Source organism: Otolemur garnettii, unplaced genomic scaffold (assembly GCF_000181295.1).
Source record: "Otolemur garnettii isolate 467f Iridium unplaced genomic scaffold, OtoGar3 scaffold00020, whole genome shotgun sequence".
Lineage (NCBI taxonomy): Eukaryota > Metazoa > Chordata > Mammalia > Primates > Galagidae > Otolemur > Otolemur garnettii.
Window position 1 is genome coordinate 25641762 of NW_003852415.1, and position 20599 is coordinate 25662360.

Sequence of the window (20599 nt, forward strand, 5' to 3'; positions counted from 1 at the left end):
CCACCACTCCTAGTAAAGTTGAAGATCCTAGCTAGTATAATTATGATAACTTAAAAATCCCAATAGTTTGTAAAAAAAAAATACAAATTTCATTACTTCTGCCTTACCAAGTTACTTGCAAGTTACCAAAAACAATAGAAAAATTCAGCAATATAGCTAATTTCAAAATAACTATACAAAATCAACTATATTCCTAAATAAAAAAGAATTACAAAATAATATTAGAAAAACAAAGATAGCATTGTATCAGCAACAAAAATAGAAAGTACCTATCAATATAGCTTTAACAAGAGCTGTGCAATTTTTTTTTTTTTTTGAGACAGAGCCTCAAGCTATCCCCCTGGGCAGAGTGCTGTGGCATCACAGCTCACAGCAACCTCCAACCCCTGGGCTCAAGTGAGTCTCCTGCCTCAGCCTCCCAAGTAGCTGGGACCACAGGCTGCCCAATGCCCACCACAACGCCTGGCTATTTTTTGGTTGCAGCCGTCATTGTTGTTTTGGCGGGCCCTGGGCTGGATTCAAACCAGCCACCTTAGGTGTATGTGGCTGGCGCCCTAGCCACTTGAGCCACAGGCACCAAGCCTCAATTTTTTTTGAATACATAATCATTTACTACTTGTTTGTTACAGAATACACAAGACAAAATACGAATAGCAAACAAATTTTTTTCCTTATTATGTTTTTACCAAAGTCTAAAAAAAAAGACAATTAATATATATAAATAAAAATAAAAAATAATTTCTTAAAAAAAAAAAACAGATCACGCCAAGTCTTATAGACAGTAGAAGTAGAAATACTTCAAAATCATTCTACTTAGTCTGGATACCCCTGATAGTAAAATTAGAAAAAATACATTCTTATAAAGGGAAAATTGCAGACATATTTCACTGATTAATAAGGATACAGTATGATAAACAACATATTAACATGTTGAATTAAAAATTGATGTTTAAGTAATATACGTTGATCAAAATTAAATCCAGTTTGTGTGAGAATTAGTCATTATTATTATTATTTTTTGCCCATACCCCCTCGCTCCTCTCTCTGTTCTCTCCTTCCCCCATGCCCCACCATGTCCTTAATTGTCATTAATTGTCTTCATATCAAAGTTGAATACATAGGATTCTTACTTCTCCAGTCCTATAATGCTTCATTAAGAATGTGTTCCACCTCCATCCAGGTTATTACAAATGCTGTAAAATCTTCATTTTTTTTTGTTGGCTGAGTAATACTCCATAGTGTACATATACCACAGCTTACCAATCCATTCTTGGGTTGAAGGACATTTAGACTGTTTCTACGTTTTGGTGATTGTAAATTGGGCTGCGATAAACAGCCTAGTACAAGTGTCTTTATAGTAAAAGGTTTTTTTTTCTTCAGGATAGATGCCCAATAGTGGGATTGCAGAATCAAATGGGAGGTCTAGATTGAGTTCTTTAAGGTTTCTACATACTTCCTTCCAAAAAGGTTGTATTAGTTTACAGTCCCAGCAGTGCAAGAGCGTTCCTTTCTTCCACATCCACACCAGCATCTGCAATTTTGAGATTTTGTGATATAGGCCATTCTCACTGGGGTTAGATGATATCTTAGGGTGGTTTTAATTTGCATTTCTCTAATAATTAGAGATGAAGAGCATTTTTTCATATAGTTAGTAGCCATTTGCCTATCGGCTTTAGAGAAGATTCTGTTCATCTCTCTTTCCCATTGATGTATGGGGTTGTTGGGTTTTTTCTTGTAGATTAATTGAAGTTCTGCGTAGATCTTGGTTATTAGACTTTTGTCAGATTCAAAATATGCAAATATCCTTTCCCATTGAGTAGGTTGTCTATTTGCTCTGGTTATTGTTTCCTTTGCTGTACAGAAACTTTTCAGTTTCATAAGATCCCATTTGTTTAATATTGTGTGAGTTTTTTTTTTCTTTCAAAGAATTTATGCATTTTATCTAAGTTATTAAATTTATTGGCATAAAGTTTTTTCCCCCTATTATCCTTTTATTGTCTGCAAATCTGTTGTAATATCACTCCTCCTAACCCTGATGGTGATATGGTGATATTTTGTGTCCTTTCTTTTCTTTTTCTCCTAATCAATTTGACTATGAGTTTGTCAATTTTATTTAGTTTCTTAAAGAATCAGCTTTTCATTTTATTAATTTTGCTATTTTTTCCCCATATCATTGATTTCTGTTCTGATATGCATTGCTCCCATTTTTCTGCTTGCTTTGTTTCTTTTTTCTTTTTTTATTTGTTTTTTATTTTTCTTAAATCATAACTGTGTACACTGATGCATTTATGGGGTTCAGTGTACTGATTGGATATACAATGTGAAATGCTTCCATTGGTAGAGTGCTATGGCATCATAGCTCACAGCAACTTCAAATTCTTGGGCTTGAGCCAGTCCTCTTGCCTCAGCCTCCCAGGTAGCTAGGACTCTAGGCATGTACTACTGCATGGACTAGTTTTTCTATTTTTAGTAGAAACAAGGTCTCACTCTTTCTCAGGCTAGCCTCCAACTCCTGAGCTCAAGTGATCCACCTGCCTTGGCCTCCCAGAGTGCTAAGATTATTGGCATGAGCCACTGCACCGGCCTTCCTTTGGGTTTCTTAAGGAGGAAGCATTTAGGTCATTTCTCCTCCTCTTTTTTTCTTCTATTATAGTAGTGATACAAATCTTCTTCTAAGCTGCATCCCACACATTTTGATATGCTGTTTGTATTTTCATGTTTATTAAACACAAAATACTTCCTAATTTCCCTTTCTATCTAATTTGAGTTAATTTTTGTGAAAGGTGTAAAGTCTGTGTTGAAGTTCATTTTCTTGCACATAGACATTCACTCGTTCCAACACCATTTGCTGAAATACTATTTTTCTCCTCTGTCAAAGATTCATTGACTACATCTGTGTGGATCTGTTTCTGAACTCTATTCCACTGATCTATGTATCTGTTCTTTTACCAACAACATTATGTCTTGATTATTGTAGCTTTATAATAAGTCTTGAAGTCAGATAGTGCCAGTTCTCCAGCTTAGTTGCTCTTCCATATAAACTTTAGAAATCCCTTTGTTGATATTCACAAAATAGCTTTCTAGAATTATGATTGGGATTGAACTGAACCTATAGATCAAGTTGGAAAGAATTGACATCGTGATAGTATTGAGCCTTCCAGTCTGTGAACATGGAATCTCTCTCTTTTTCTTTAGATCTTCTTTAATTTCTTTCATCATGATTTTATAGTTCTCTGCATGCACTTATTTTGTCAGACCTAATTATTTTGTAGTTGGTACTATGGTAAGTGGTATTGTGTTGTTAATTTACTTTCCAGTTGTGAGTTTTGGGTCTGTGGGAAAGTAGTTGACTTTTACATCTTACTTTGTATCACGCAATCACTCTGAGGGTTTTTTTGTTGATTTGGGGGGAACTTTTACGTAGATGTTAATGTCATCTGCAAACAAAGACAATTTTATTTCTTCCTTCCTTATCTGTATACTTTTTACTTCCTTTTCTGGTCTTATTTCACTAGCTGTGACTTGAAATATGATGTTAAATAGGAGTGGTGAGAGGGCACATCCTTGCTTTGTTCTCAGTCTTAGGGCAACAGCATCCAGTTTCTCACCATGAAGTCTGTTAGCTGCAGGATTTTTGTAGATATTCTCTATCAACTTTAGGAAAATCACCTGTATTCCTTATTTGCCTGATTTTCCCTTTATCACTGGCTTTAAGCAATTTGAGTTTGTTCTGCCGGGGTGTAATTTTCATGTTTCTTATGCTTGGGATTAATGGAGTTTCTTGACCTGCGGCTTCATAATTTTCATCAAATTTGGAAAATTTTCAACTATTTTTTTTTTTTTATTAAGACAGAATCTCAGTATGTTGCCCTTGGTAGAGTGCTGTGGAGTCACAGCTCACAGCAACTTCAAACTCTTGGGCTTGAGCAATTCTCTTGCCCCAGCCTCCCAAGTAGCTGGGACTACAGGCACCCACCACAACACCCAGCTATTTTTTTTGTTGCAATTGTCATTGTTGTTTAGCTGGCCCAGGGTGGGTTTGAACCCACCACCCTCAGTGTATGTGGCTGGCCCTGTAACCACTGTGCTATGGGTGCTGAGCCAAGGAAATTTTTCAACCATTATTTCTTCAGCTATTTTTGTTCTTTCCTCTTTCCTCTGTCCGAGTTACGTAGATTTTAGGACCCTTGACATTATCTTATAAGCTTCGTGATGTTTTGCATCCCTCCCCCATTTCTCTCTGTATTTCATTTTGAAAATTTCTGTTGCTGTTGTTTCGTATCTACTAATCTTTTCAGATAATCTCATTCAGCATATTGCAGTTTTCATACCTAGAAGTTTGACTTATTTTAATGTATGTGTTCTATGTCTCTACTTAGCATGGTTAGCCTTTTCTCTAGCTTCTTGAACATATAACAATATTGTTATAGTAACTGTTTAATTATCCTTGCCTACTAATTCTGTCATCTTTATTTCTGGTTTTCTGTTGGTCGATTCTTTTTCTTATTATGGGTTGATTTTTTTGTGCTTCTGTGAATGCCTAGTAGTTTTTTATTAGATGCCAGACTTTGTGAATTTTACCTTATTGGATGCTAAATATTTTTGTGTTCCTATAAATATTTTGAGCTTTGTTCTAGGATGTGGTTAAGTTACTTGAAAATATTTTGATCCTTTAGGGTAGTGTTTTTTAATCAATCTTTTTTATTTCACAGCACACTTGAACCTATCGTTAAACTTCCACAGCACATTTAAATTATGTTGATCAAAAAAAGAGCAAAAAATATACTTACTGTGTTTTGAATGTCTTTCTTTTTCTTTCTTTCTTTTTTTTTTTTTTTTGTTTGAGACAGAGCCTCAAGCTGTCTCCCTGGTAGAATGCCGTGGCATAGCTCACAGCAACCTCCATCTCCTGGGCTCAAGCGAGTCTCCTGCCTTCGCCTCCCAAGATGCTGGGACCACAGGCACCCACCACAACACCTGGCTTTTTCTGTTTTTTTGGTTGCAGCCGTCATTGTTGTTTGGCGGGCCCTGGCTGGATTTGAACCTGCCACCTTAGGTGTATGTGGCTGGTGCCTTAGCCACTTGAGCCACAGGTGCCGAGCCTTTGAACTTCTTTCAAAAGTAACTTAATTAAAGATCTTTAAGACTTTTCACCACACATCTAAGATCCCCTCATGGCACACCAGTGTGCCACAGAACACCACTTAAAAATCCCTGCATTAGGGTCTTAAGCTAGTCAGAGGGGACCAGAGTAGCAGTTAGTCTAGAGCAACGGCCTCTGAGCTCTCTATCTTCCACAAAGCTGTGGATTATGAGGTTTTCCTCTCTGGCTGATGGTGATAGGAACTATTCCCAGCCCTGGGTAAGTTCTGGTGGCAGTTTTCCCTGATTTTGTGAGGCTGACTCTTTCCTCAGATAATTAGGTAATTTCCTCCTATGTAAGTGATGTTGAATACTCACCTGAAGACTTGGGTGGGAGGCAGGAGAGAGGTTCTGTGCAGAGCTCTGCAGTTTCCCCTTCTTGGCAGGGGTCCCTTCTCCATACTCTGCCCTGCAAACCCTGGTCCATCTCCTTAACTGAGGCAGACCCAGGCTCTAGCAAGGTTCCCCTCTTTGGAAACTCTAGGCTGCATCTTGGGGCAATCACAGGGTTCACCCCTTTTGTTTAGCATCTCCCAGTGATCACCAACTCTTACTGTCTAATGTCCAATGTCTTGAAAGCCATTATTATGATGTATTTTGGCTGTTCCTTTTAGAAGTTTACAGTGGGATGATAAATCTAGTTCTTGTTATGCCAGCTTAACTAGAAGCAGGAATTGATGGCACTTTTTAAAAAGTGGTTACAGAATGTCAATAAAAATGGGTTAAAATAAAAGTTTTATAGTAAAAACAATTATAAAAAGGAATGTGGATGATGTGGATGGGAGGTTGCAACTTTACTTTTCTTTAGATTCTACCCTTAGAATGTTGTATTTCCACTTTTTGATTGGACTCTAAAAGATAAGTTCTGCAACAAACACCTAGGTATTTTTATTCTTAAATGTCAGCCATAAGCCAAACATATCTACCGTATTATTCCAAAGAAGGACTGCCAGCTTCAGTGTGTTTTAGAAAATTTTAGCTTGGAAAACTGGAAAACCTGAGGTTGGTCCTGTTGGTGGTTTTAAGCCATTCAAACCATGCTTTTCTGGTTTTCTTAACCATTAAAAGACAAACTCTCATGGAAGGGAATGTTGTCCAAAACTAATCAAAACTGTTAAGTCTAGAAGACAACTAGTTTTATGGATATTATAACCATGTAGTAATTTAAATTCAAAAAAATTTATACTAATGAAATTTAATAGAAAAAAGTTAAGACGAGAATAGCTTTTATTTTATTTTTTCTGCTGAAAAATTTTAAAACATGGTTTCAAATAAAAAATTGTCAAAACTATCCTTTTAGATACTTTTTGTTAAGTCAGTTTATGAAGGGTACGACAGGCATAAAAGTGGAATAGTGTCAATGTAAAATAAAAATTTAGACTTAATAGTTTTAGATCTTTTTCAAGTTTTACCTATATGCTCTTTGTATGCTCTCTCCTTCCCCACTTCCATAATTTTAATCTTTCCTTTTACGGTTAGGATTTGGCGATCATATGACTTGTGAGGAACATTGTTAGAAAGCTGTAGTCTTTTTTTCCTGTCATCCCAGCAGTCTCAGAGCCTGCATGGGCCATCGCTGATGGACTGTCCCTACCCTCCATCTCAGTGCCCTAGTGCTGCTGAGCTGCACAGCAAAAGGCCAAGTCCTAAAGCACATTTCTGCACATATTGTCAGGAGTTTATTTTCTGCTCAGCTGCAGGATCTCTTGTTTGCTTTATAACTGTAAAGTGGAGGGAAAAATTAACGACCTTAAAGTGCCCAGGGCTTTTAGTTTCTGACAGAAACAAGATTACTTCTGCAAAGATAGAGGTGTGCATGTATGTGCCTGTCTGCTCATGTATGCATGTTGTTTGTTGTATGTAGTAAACATTCTATAGATTTCAGGGACCCCTAGGGCTCCACAGGAAGTTCTTTTTGGCTCAATAATTGTGGTTCGAGGAAATGAGAGTACAGTCTAGTTCAAGATAAAGTGGATAACAAATATCCTAAGTACTCAATTGGAGAATTTCATGGCTGGTCTTTCTATAGATGATTGTTCTTCTTCTTCCTTTTTTGTTTTCAGCTATAATTCATTAACTGAAACGTAGTAAATTGGCCTGAAGTTATGTTTGTTTCTATCAGTTTGCTGACAACTATCAGTTTGCTTTACTCACCTGTGTTTTGATCTCTGTTTGTCTGGTCCTTGTAATTTTGGCACGGGAGAGTTGGGGTGGGGTGGGGACTGGTTATTTGCTCTTTCCTGTGTGCTCCTATATTTCCATTACGGTTATTCATTGGCCAATGTCTTCTTGTTAGGCAGAGTGCCCTAGGCCTAGCCCAGAAGACTCTCAGTAAGATTTTGCTGAGTTGAATTGAAAGTTTGTTAGCTTTAAACGCCATATCATCTAAGGTAAACAGAGTCACATGTGGCTTCATAGGGTGATCTTATATATTTTCTCCAGTCTTCATCATCACCATTACACAGCCTAAGATTTGTTAAAGATCTTTATACCATTTCTTTCCAGATTCAAGAGGCTCTGCTGATGTTCTCTTAATTAATTGGCAGTGGCAGCACTTTTATACCAGTCAAGAGCTGTTGTAGAGTGCTTTCACAGTCAATGATCTGAATGTTAGCTGATGAGCTTTATTTGAGATAAATTTATTTTGAGGTAGGGTCGATTCTTGCAATTTTCTTTCTTTCCTTCCTTCCTTCCTTCCTTTTTGTAGAGATAGAGTCTTACTTTATCACCCTCGGTAGAGTGCCATGGCATCACACGGCTCACAGCAACCTCCAACTCCTGGGCTTAGGCGATTCTTTTGCCTCATCCTCCCAGGTAGCTGGGACCTTAGGTGCCTCCCACAATGCCCAGCTATTTTTTATTGCAATTTGGCCTGGGCCAGGTTTGAACCTGCAACCCTCGGTATATGGGGCTGGCGCCCACCCAGTGAGCCACAGATGCCACCCAATTCTTGCAGTTTTCTATGGAATGATAAATATCACAGGCAGAGCTCTCATGCATTTGGCAGGTCCAGCCTAAGGATGAGCTAACAAACCCAGATGGTCAAAGGAGAACTGGAAATCTGAGAATAGAAATAAAGCTGGAGCCCATTAGCCAGAACTGGATTATAGGACTGGGGATCTGACCATAGCCTGAAATCCAGGCATTAAAATGACAAAGAATGTATTGCTTCTCCATACTCATTGTTATATTTCTTTTGCTATTGGATACTAATAGAATGGCTCAGAGGATGACAGTATAGTGTAATTGTTCTACAAATAGCACATAATATAGAAAGTCAGCTCTTTTTTTCCTTCTTCCTCAGAGATAAGGCCTTGCTCTGTCACCTAGGCTGGAGTGCAGTGGTGTGATCATAGCTCACTGTATCCTTGAATTTCAAGTGGTTTCACGTGATCCACCTGCCTCAGCTTCTGAGTAGCTGGGACTAAAAGCATGTGTCCCACCACCTGCCTAATTTTTTTATTTTTTGTGGAGACAGGTTTTTTTTATTTTTATGTTACCCAGGTTGTTCCCAACCTGCTGGTCTTGAACTCCTGGCCTCAAGTGATCCTCCTGCCTTGGCCTCCCAAAGTGCTGGGATTATAGACAGGAGCTACCATGCCTGGCTCTATCTCATTTGGATAGAGAACACATACAGTAGAAAGAGCCGAGGCTTACAGCTTGCCTTCACTTTGCTGCTTTCTGGCTATGTGACCTTGGACAAGATGGACCAGAGACCTAAGTTCTTTGACCTCATTTGTGACTTAAAGACAACACCTTAGTGATAGGGTATTGTATGGACTGGACATAATGTATTGCAAGGCACAGGCTCTGATGTATGGTGGGCAGCTGTTACCAGTTTGCTACTATCCTTATTTTAAATAATTGAAGAACAGAGAATAAGGACATCTTTAGATAAAGGAGTCAGATTCATAGTTAACCTTTTAAAATTAATCTTGACAACTAGGAGCATTATTCAGACAATAACATTAATATTACCACATTTACAGAATTGAAAACTTGTTTTTATCTCTAAATAATGAGGTAATTTTATGAATGGAAGAGAAAATACACTTCCTTCTTCTTTTAAATAGAATAAAGGAGACAAGTTACTATATGACACAAGTTACTGTGTCATTTTTCACAGTAAAAAAAAAAATTAAGCTTAAAACCGTAAATAGGTATGTGGGGATCTAATAATGGCAGAGGTACAAAGTCATCTTTTTGCCTCTGAAACCAGAAGGTATATAGGGCCTGTTGGGCCCCTTGGCATCACTTGAAACTCAGAAAGAAGCCAGTGAGTGACTGGATTCTCAAGAGAGTCGAGTCAGAGATGGGAGCTATGAATGTAACGCTTAGCCCCCATCCTTTTGCCACTTGCCAATCATGCACCACCAGGTGAGAAGGCTCGTATTATACCAACCTGTACTTAGGGGTAATGTCACATTTCCTCAGCTTAACCACAGATGCTGCAGAGGCAGAAATGGGTCAAGCACTGCACAGTATCCCTAGAGTTTGTTCCATACCAGTTGTTAATTGTTGGTTTCACTGAAGGTCAGTGTTTGCTGTCTCTTCAGAATAGACTATAGTAATACTGAAGTACCATTTGTGTTGAACATCATATTAGATGTTCCATATATGCTAACATTTATCCCACAAGACCATCGGGAGGCAGGCCGTCTTATGCCTGGAGTGGTCAAGTCATTTCCCAAGGTCATGTAGCTAGTTAGTAACAGATCCAGGAATTGAATCCTGCCCAACTTGACTCCCCAAATCAGTGCTTTCTCCATTGTACCTTGCTACCTCTAAAGCCCCGGGCCCAGACAGTACCAGTAATGCTGGACAGACTAGTTTTCTGAACCAGGTTTGGCCTGAAGGTTGGAATTCGTAGCACTGAGACGGTCTGCTGTTGGCAGAGGATACACAGTAGCTCCCAGTGCAGTTGACCAGCTGGAGCATCTGCATTACTTTGGCTGTGGTTCTCTCTCTGATTAAATCTTGTCTGCCCCTATGTCCGTAAGAGTCAGGGTGTGTGACATGATCGTTATCTGAGAGATGGTTACCCGATACTGAGATAAAAAGACACCTCACCACACGTACACAGTTACACACTGTCATGTGTAAGTTGATCAGGAAACAAGCAGGTGCCCCAGCCCCAGCCAGTAGTTCCAGTTCATACAGAAATTTGAAAAAAACAACAGGTAAAAGTATAGAGAATATTGCCTTTTTCAGACCTCCTTCAGACACTGCAAAGTGAAGTGATAATTGGCAAGAATATGAAAACTGAGGAAAAAATACAAAAAGGCTCAACTATTGATACTGTTAGACCTCCATAGATAAATAACTTGTTAAGGTTAATGAGATCTAATGAGGTTTTTTTTGCTGGAATTCAGATATTTCCCCATCTCATGCTATGGAATCCTGTGAAATGTTTGGAGGTTGGAAGTGGTTTGTGTTGTTTAAACTAAGCTTTGAGTTTTATTTTTCATTATGCTAATTACTCTTTCCCCCAGCTGAATTGAAGTGTAAAGTCATTTGAACACTGGTCTTTTCTGTACACAAGAAGGTTAAGAACTTAGACAGTGCTCACTGCTGCCAAGAAGTCTCCCAGTTGTATTCTTGAGATTAATTACCTCAGAAACAGAAGTAAGAAAATCTATTATGAGTTAAGGCAGTGATTCTGGCAGGATTTGAAAAGTGCTAGGATTATGTCATGGGGGAAACTTCAGAAAATCTCACAAATGGAGGCTCTCCCGTGCAGATCAGACATTTCAGATTTTTTTTTTTTTAAAGACAGAGCCTCAAGCTGTCCCCTGAGTAGAGTGCTGTGGCATCACAGCTCATAGCAACCTCCAACTCCTGGGCTCAAGCGAGTCTCCTGCCTCCGCCTCCCAAGAAGCTGGGACCACAGGCGCCCGCCACAATGCCCGGCTCTTTTTTTGGTTGCAGTCATCATTGTTGTTTGGCGGCCCTGGGCTGGATTCGAACTTGACACCTTAGGTGTATGTGGCTGGTGCCTTAGCCACTTGAGCCACAGGCGCCAAGCCTGACATTTCAGATTTTAACCACTTGTATTTGAAGAGAGATATTAAGATGTTTGGGGTTATTTTGTTGATATATTAAAACTAAACTTTTTCCTGTATAGATCTGGCAATATAATTAAAAGAGTTTGACTTATGCAGTTTTATTAAAGTCATGTCTGCCTTCTACCTACCTATCTATTCATCCACCCATGGAGGCTATGGTGATGCTATTTTAAACTGCAGGGAGCAGGCCAGCCTTATATTACTTTATATGTTATTATGTAATATTGATCCAAAAATGCAAGGATGTATGAAAGAGGCTGACTTTTTCCTCTTCAGTACTATGCTGACTACCAGAGTAAACATGCTTAGGTCCCATTATGAGTAAGTGCATCCCTTCTAAAAGCTGCTGCCTGCCTGAACAACCCAAAGTGATCATAGAAATGTATGATTCTGTGCTACAGATTCTTTTATGACTTAAAAAACACATTATTAATAAAACACTAATTTAAAATTAATTAATCAGTGCTAATTTGCATAACAGTGTTCGCACAGCCCATAGGAATTTTGAAGGAAGTGTTAAACTTGAATTTACTTTGATAATTTTCATTGGTAATAACAGTAGCTAAATTATAGTTAACATTTACTTATACATGTACTATATATAAAAATATATTCTAAGCGCTTTGCATACCTTAACTCATTTAATGTCACAACATACCTATGAAGTGGATACTATTATTGTCTTTATTTTGCAGGTAGAGAAATGGAGGCACATAGAAATTAATTTTTAAGTTACAGATCTGGGATTTGAACCCAGGTAGTTTGACTCTAGAGTTTATTCTCTTAAAGACTAATATGTGCACTTCTTTTGATACTCTCCCATGTTCATTTAGCTCTGGAATATCTTCTGTCTTGAGGAAGAACCCTTATTAGAACCTTCCCTGCCTTCCTCCTGAGGCCAGAAACCTTTGCAGTTAGGTCAGTGATGAGCTGGGCTCCAGCAATGACAGTTCTTACATAGATCTGCCTCTTACTTCTTTGTTCACACGTTAGAAGATTTCATTAGGCTGTTTATTTGCTCCTCAGTGGGACAACACATATAAAATACCTTTTATGTTTTCCATTTCTCTTTTCCAGTTGGCTTGATATTATGAAGTGGTACTTGCCTCCTTTCCCATTCAAAGGACAAATGGAGAAATCCCATAGAACCACCGTCCATTCATAGAAATTACATAGAAATTGGACTCTTTCCAATGAGCAAGAAGTTGTTCAATTTTCATTAAAATATTTCTCTGCTGAGATCTCATAGTATAATAGCAACCAATCCCAACAAGCAAAAATAATTGCCAAATTGGTGAAATCAGTAGGTAGAACTTACCTCATTTAAATGCTCATAAAGTTATTTTAAATGTTAACATTCAACAAAACTGTTATTTTGGAGATGATTTTATGTATTTTTAACACAGTATAGATTCAAGGATACAGAACATTCTTATACCCCTTCAGAAATCCCTAATGCTGTGTCCCTACCCCAGCCCTTGGCAACCACTGATCTGTTCTCCTTCACTATAATTTTGTTTCTTGGAGAATATTATATAAATGGGATCATACAGTATGTCACCCTCTGAGACTACCTTCCTTCAATCAGTGTAACACCTTTTGTGATTCATCCAAGTTGCTTTCTGTATCCATTGTTCATTCTTTTTCATTACTAAGGACTATTCCATTGTATGGATGGACCACAGTTTATCCAAACCAGTTCAAGGATTTGGAGGTTAATTTTCATTTTTACCAAGTCTGAATAGAGCCACTGTAAACATTGGTATACAAGTTTTTGTATGACTGTGTGTTCATTTTTCTAGAGTAAGTACCTAAGGCTTCCTAGGTCATGTGAGACATGTATGTTTAATTTTATAAGAAAATTCTAAGCTGTTCTCCAGAGGGGTTTATGTGCTCACCAGCAATGAAGAAGGGTTTCATTTGCTCTGTAATTTCACTGTACTTGGTTTTGTCAGCATTTTTTATTTTAACCATCTTCATAGGTGTGTAGTGGTATCTCACTGTAGTTTTAATTTGCATTTCCATAATGACTAAAGATGCTGAGCCACTTTTTATGTGCCTATTTATCATCTGTGGGATCTCTTTGGTGAAGTGTCTATTCAAGTCTTTTGCCTATTTTTTTCTCACTGTTGAATTTTAAAAGTTCTTTGTATGTCTCAGTCAACAAGGAGAGACAAAAAAGATATGCACACATACCCATCAGTACTCCTAACAAGCAATATGGATCCTGCATTAGGAGCATAAAGCATCGTGTTTTTCATTTTAGGAGGATAGGAATGTGAGAAAAGAATATTTGCAAGTTGTTCTTGTCCCACAGTTTGATTTCTTCATAGAGTTATGCCTAGGATGTTTATTTTAAAAGACTTACACCATGTTTTCTTCATAGGAGCTTAGTTGTTTTAGATGTACATAGGCAAGTATTAATACTTCTGGTTAACAGATATTTAATACCTATTATTGTCTCTCAGAAGTGCCATAGACATACTTGAAAATATTTCTATGTATGAAACATTATTTGTTAACTTAGGAAGTTGACAGAATCTACATTTAGGACCAAGACAGAATTATATCCAGTAAGCAGTCTTCCATTTCAAAAGCCACTTACTATTATCTGAATATTCTGATGTTTTCATATTTCCATGTTTTTGTTTCCATTGTTTCCTTTACCTGGAATGTCATTCTTCTTGCTTTTCTACCTGGTGAATTTTTTTTTTTTTTTTTTTTTTGAGACAGAGCCTCAAGCTTTCCTCCTGGGTAGAGTGCTGTGGCATCACAGCTCACAGCAACCTCCAACTCCTGGGCTCAAGCGAGTCTCCTGCCTCAGCCTCCCAAGTAGCTGGGACCACAGGCGCCCGCCACAATGCCTGGCTATTTTTTGGTTGCAGCCATCATTGTTGTTTGGCAGGCCCGGGCTGGATTCGAACCCACCACCTTAGGTGTATGTGGCTGGCGCCTTAGCTGCTTGAGCCACAGGTGCCGAGCCCCTGGTGAATATTTTTATCCTTCATGGCCCAGCCCTGCTTGATAACTGTTTTCTCAAATGCAATTAATATTCTCTTCTCTGTGTTCCCATCGTTTTGTATATTTTTCAAATACATAAATTATTAAATTATTTTAGAAATTTGTAAAAATGTGTTTTCTCTACTAGACAGAGAGGTTCTTAAGGGGAGTTGTGTGAATCAGTCATCTTTATATCCCCAGCAACTAATTTAATGCATGCTTCATAGGATATCTGTTTACCTATTTATTCATTAATTTACCAAATATTTATCGAGTCCCTACTGCCAGTGAGGCACAGAAGGGTAGCGCAGTCATACTATACATTGCTATCATAATTCTGTGTAGCTTTGAAAAGTTATACAGAGATAACATCTCTTAAAATGTATATGTATATATATTTCTTTGCCACGTATATTTTTTGTCAATTAAAAAAATAATAACTAGTTAATGTATACTTCATGTAAAATATTGAAATCTTGTACCCTTATAGATCCATATTTATCCCATCTTTTATATTATGGTAGTCATATGTATTACCTATTCATACATTAAAAGCCCTATAAAATAATTTTTTTCTTAAATAGTTTAAAGGTTTATAAGAACAGTAAGAGGAAAAGGCAAGAAGTAAAAAAATCAGTCTTTGAATTTGTTCAGATATTTATTATTTCCAATGCTCTTTGTTTTTTTCTGAGGGTCTGAGCTTGTATCTTATACAATTTCTCTTTAGTACAAATCTTCAGGTGATGAATTATTTCAGTTTTTGTTGTACTAAAAATATCTTTATTTTTCTTTTCATTCTTGGAAGATATTTTGCTGGATATAGAATTCTGGGTTAAATTTTTCCTCATTCAGTACTTAAATATTGTTTTACTGTCTTCTGGTTTCCATGATTTATGATGAGACGCCTCAGGGGAAGCTGCTGGGTGCTGTGGCTCACATCTATAATCTCAGCACTAAGAGAGGCTGAGGCGAGTGGATTGCCCGAGCTCAGAGGTTCAAGACCAGCCTGAGCCAGAGTGAGACCTTGTCTCTAAAAATAGCTGGGGGTTATGGCAGGCACCTGTAGTCCCACCTACTTGGGAGGCGGAGACAAGAGAATCTCTTGAGCCCAAAAGTTTGAGGTTGCTGTGAGCTAAAACAACATGGCACTTTACCAAGGGTGACAAAGTGAGAAATTCTAAAACTAAACAATTCCTGTAATAAAAATTCACTGAATGGACTTAGCCAGATGCATAAAATGTAGACTAATTTCTCATTTCTCTACTGAAAGTGTCATTCATTGAAGAAATGTTTATTTATTGAGGGTACTTGTAATATCCATTTTAAATTCCTCCTTTGTTCCTATATTTAGTTCATTTTCAAGTTAGACTCAGTTTTCATTTGAGAATGTGTTTTATTTCTTGATTCTTAGTATGCTGAGTAATTTTTAATTGTATCCTGGACATAATATTAAGTTGTGGAGATTGTGTATTCTGTTATTTTTCTCTTAGGAGAGTTGTTTCTTTTGTTTTGGTAAGTGCCGTTCTTGGCTGGGCTTGCATTGCACACTTTGTTTCTTGGTCAGCAGCTCCAATCTCACTTCTTGTCTTTTGTATTTAGCTAGAGTGCCTAAGTCTGTTCTGAGCATGGGCCATTCAGAGACGGGAGTAGACAGGAGTTTAGAGAACCCTCTCTTGCTTTTTCCCTTCAGGATTTTCCTACTTTCATCACCATTTAGTCTCCTAACTTTACTTTATTTGGTATCTTAAGACAAAAAGCCTTCAGAGTTTCTCACTTGTACCCTAACACTACCTTGTGCATCACTTAGCCCCAGGCTAAAAAAGAGAATTTACTTGTCTAGCTCTCCGTCTGTCCTCTTCCAAGTGAATATGAGCTCCCCACTAGGCTGAGTGTGAGGTCCTAGCAGAGCCCAAGTGTGAACTCCCACCAGAGCCCAAGTATGAACTCCCACCAGAGCCCAAGTGTGAACTCCCACCAGAGCCCAAGTATGAACTCCCTATCAGTCCGAGTGTAAGCTCCTGCTAGAGCCCCAGCATGAGCTCCTACCAGAGCCCTAGCGGAAGGTCTTACTCAAGCCCACGGATGAGCTCCTGCCAGAGCTCAGGTATGAGCTGAGCATAAGCTCCTACCAGAACCCAAGTGTGAGCTCCACACTGAAGTCTTCATGCTTCTGTTTACTCTCTAGTACCTTCAGGGAGTTGGTTTTTGTCTTATTTCTAGGCTTACTAATTATTTTGGCATAGGAGATGCTGCCTGGTAGGGTCTGCTATGCCTGGAAACAGAAGTGACTCCAGGATGCTTACATTTCATTTGAGAGAGGTAAACAAAAACCAAGAAGACGGTTATAGTTTATAGTACAGGCTGTGAAATAAAAAAGGTTGATAAGATAGAAAGCAACAACTTTAGATAAAGCTTTTAGGAAGTTCTTCAAAAAGAACTCCTATTTTTGAGTCAAGACCTAAAGAACAAGACAAATTTGGTCATAATGAAAGCTGGCTGAGAAATGATTAAGCAAAGGCAATAGCAGATACAAAAGCCCTAAAGTGGGAGAGAGGTGCTGGTATGGAGCACAGTGAAGGGAAGAAAGCATGGTGTGCAATGAGGCTGGAGAGACAGGGACAATCATTGAGAGCCTCGTAGATCCCAAAAGGAGTTGGGAGCTATAATTCTGTATAAGAAAATATGATTGCCGTAGCTATAAGCATAGCTTAGTGAACAGATCTGACTACTCATGCTGCTTTGTCCTTAAAAGCTTTGACTGATGGATAGTGTGGCCTTGTGACTATATGACCTTTCAACTAGCATCGTTAGCACAAAAACTAGAAGACCCTGCAGAATGGATTTTTGCAATCTATGGGAAGTTGACACTGACATTCTAATATCTCTTCTGTCTCTGACATTCTCTGATATTGTAGAAAACAAGTTGGCCTGCGTGTGGAATAATATAATACAAATTAAGACCACAGTTTACAAGTGAAAAGCACAAATGTGCAAAACGAAAAGACTATAATAGAATGTTGAGGTGTAGTTCTTTGTAGCAAAAGATTTCACATTATTTCTGCATAAGAGCAGTGGTCTTCAATTTGTAAATTTTATTATGTTAAAGCAATATGCTATGTTTATAGATCTTATTTCTCTGGGGAGCATTTAAAACTCACCTGATCTTTTCCTTTGGCCTAGATGACAGCGCTTCTGCTGCAAGTAGCATGGAGGTAACAGACCGCATTGCCTCACTGGAACAGCGAGTCCAGATGCAAGAAGATGACATCCAGCTGCTCAAATCAGCTCTAGCTGATGTGGTTCGGCGGCTGAATATTACTGAGGAACAGCAGGCCATGCTTAACAGGAAAGGACCTACCAAAGGTGGGTGTTCTCCATGTACAGGAACAATAATAGAATTGGTCTCATTGAAGATTCTTGCTCTAGCAAAAGCATTGTACTCTTTAATATTCACAGAGAATCAAAACTTAGACCAACAATAAAATAATCAACACTGTCATAATAATCATATAAAGTGTGATAATATATTCTGACTTGATATTGGTGAATCATAGCCCAGTGGTAGTATACATTTGTAGGTGATCATTAGTGCTTGTTGAATCGAGGAAAGAAGGAACTGTCTCAAGGAACTGTTGAGAACAATTGTTTATGAAGATTCTCTGGGACAGAGGAGCCTGCAAAAAGAACCACCATCCTTTAGGCTCTTTTTGGAGGCTGTTCCTCCTAGAAGCTTTTCTGAAAACTCATGACAGAACTCAGCGTGTTCATCAGTTTTGCACAGCAACACATAATCATATGCCACGTGTGAGGCTCTGAGCCTAGGACTGGGACACAGAGGCGGTGGGCCTTCTTGGAGAAGCTCAGAATCCTAAAGTTATCACTAACTTTTCTCTTCTTGTAGCTGGTAAGTACTGTCCTCCTGTACAAAATCTCCTGTTTACTGTGAATCTCCTCTGCTGTCTATGAGGATGTAACCTGCTACAGAGATCTATCTATACCTAGTGGGTTTTGGGCAAATTGAGCTCAACATTTCATGTCCCTGTGTCTTCTGGGAATGAAATGTCAAAAAGCAATATTTGTGTTAAGTTAACTTTGTAGTTGACCTTCTTTCTTAAAATTTTAGAAATGAAACACCTCACAAAACTTTCTGTCCCACCTCTTGGTGCTCTGGTGTGCGTCTTTTGCCCAAAGCACTTTTCTTTGTTGCTCTCTTTAGAAAAGAGACTTCATCTTGACCGTAAAATTCCTTTGGTTACATTTTGAGATTATGACATGTAAATGTCTCTTTAAAAATACCTTTCATTTTTTATTCGGATTTAACAAAGTATTTCATAGTTGGTGTATTTTCCTTGGAGTTAGGAAAGAGGACTGCATCTTTTAGTTTTTTCTCTAGTACTTGGCTACATTTTCACATGTCTGTGGGAAGAAGTCTATTTCTTTGTCCTTCTGGGTAGTTGTCACCAGCTCCATGTGAGATAGATACCTGTGCTGGACTGATGTCTACATTCTGAATAATCCTTTTAAGTAATCTTTTCCACCTTTGTTACAAAGCGATTAGGGTATTTTAAATAGAAAGCAGGTTATTTTAGGTATTCTTGACCTACTCAGCCTTCCCAAAATAAATCTGATGACTACTGTATCCTAAAGGGCACATGTGAAATAGTTGCTTTATATAAAACTTCAGGCTTCTAAAATACCTTTATCTTTAGAAAATTAGGGGAAAAAATAATGTAAAGAGTTTGCCCAGGAGTTTTATTCTCTTGGTTAAGAGTGAAGTTTAATTTTTATAAAACTCCTAAGAGAAATAAAATATTTCATAGTTATCTGATATTTTCTTATAACATTCTTCTCATAAATGAAAATAAATCAAATTATGATAGCCAGAAGGTCACACCAAAAAATAGAAAAAAAGATTTACAAGAAAGCAGGTGAGTGGGTGGTATCCCCTGAATAGAAGTGGCCGTGGTCTCCTTGCTTTCTTTGCAGCTAGTTAGAGGACAGTGAGGAGGAGGGAGAGTAATTTGCATCAGCAGCTCTGGGACGCTGCTTTCTCTTTCAGAACTGCTGTGTTGGTTCTGATTGCTGTGACTATGGATAGCTGGCCCTCTGTAGTCATGGCTGGACTAGGAGATCTTTTAGGCAAAACTCCTTTGTTTAAGTGGCCTCATCATCATCCTCATGATATTATTATTCTTGTTGTGGTGGTGGTGGTTGTTGTTATTTCACAGTATTTTGGCTTGCCATCCTAATCTACACTTGAAGTAGCCTAAACACATGATACTCTTCTTTTTAAATATTAAGTGACCCCCCCCACAGTTAGTTTTCAGAAACTTAGGGCTCAGTCTTTTGAGTTTCACACATACAGCTTTGTGCTGTTTGCCAGTGACAGAGAAGGCTGCGCCACGAACAAACAGGCTACCTTGAAAGGCAGTGAGTCCTCCAAGTGCTCAGTGTGGTTCAGCTGAAAGTAAGTGCACGATGAGTTTGTGACTTGGTGCTATGGTTGTCCCTAATTGTTAGACTGCAGTTGACACTTGCTATCCTTATGACGGCCTGTGAGACCAAAGATAATAATTCCAATTCCTTTCCACAGCAGTACGTCACTTATTTGAAGAAAGTTGTCATGACTCCTGAGCTTTCACTGACTTTGCCATTCTTCATATGACTTGACTAGTATAACAATGAGAACTGCAGTTTCATGAAAACAATTCACTAACAGACTGAGTTCAGGGTTTCCTGAGACAGGGAAAGATTGTAGCCCGCTTCATAATGTGCTGGGCTTCCTGAGACTTATAGTCTATATAAAGGGATCTATTTTGCAGACCCTGCTTTTTTTTGGCAATGCTTTCCTGTCCCTGAGATTGGCCTATTTGCATCCATTATCCAACTCTTCTTTACCCAGTGGCTACTGCCTGGACTTAGACTTTACTCAGTCTCTACGTAAGCCCCCCATCTTTGCTTTCTCCCTTTCCTTTGGTGTTTTTTAAAATATTAAGAATGAGTTTCCATGTCATACCTCCACATTGTGGAGAATCTCACCCTGCAAATTTCTCTTTGTGCATTTTGGATTTACTTTCAGATAGAATGATTTGGAATGTTTCTGTTTTGCTGAGCTTGGATTACCATATACTGAAGAAGAGAGACTCAAAGGGCTTATGGAGACATACTTTCTTAAAATTCCTGCTGTTGGCTCAGCGCCTGTGGCTCAAGTGGCTAAGGCGCCAGCCATGTACACCCAAGGTGGCGGGTTCAAATCCAGCCCAGGCCTGCCAAACAACAATGACGGCTGCAACCAAAAAAAAATAGCCAGACGTTGTGGCGGGCGCCTGTGGTCCCAGCTACTTGGGAGGCAGAGGCAGGAGACTCGCTTGAGCCCAGGAGTTGGAGGTTGC

At 38.5% G+C, this 20599-nt stretch overlaps 1 protein-coding gene across 1 annotated transcript in view; it reads left to right on the top strand.

The window, feature by feature from the left end:
* EML1 (echinoderm microtubule associated protein like 1) overlaps window positions 1–20599 on the top strand; it is a 195167-nt gene that overhangs the window by 97845 nt on the left and 76723 nt on the right. The window contains exon 2 of the mRNA XM_023511568.1: window positions 17388–17570. Within this exon, the coding sequence (XP_023367336.1) occupies window positions 17388–17570 (183 nt within the window). The remainder of the gene's footprint in view (window positions 1–17387; window positions 17571–20599) is intronic.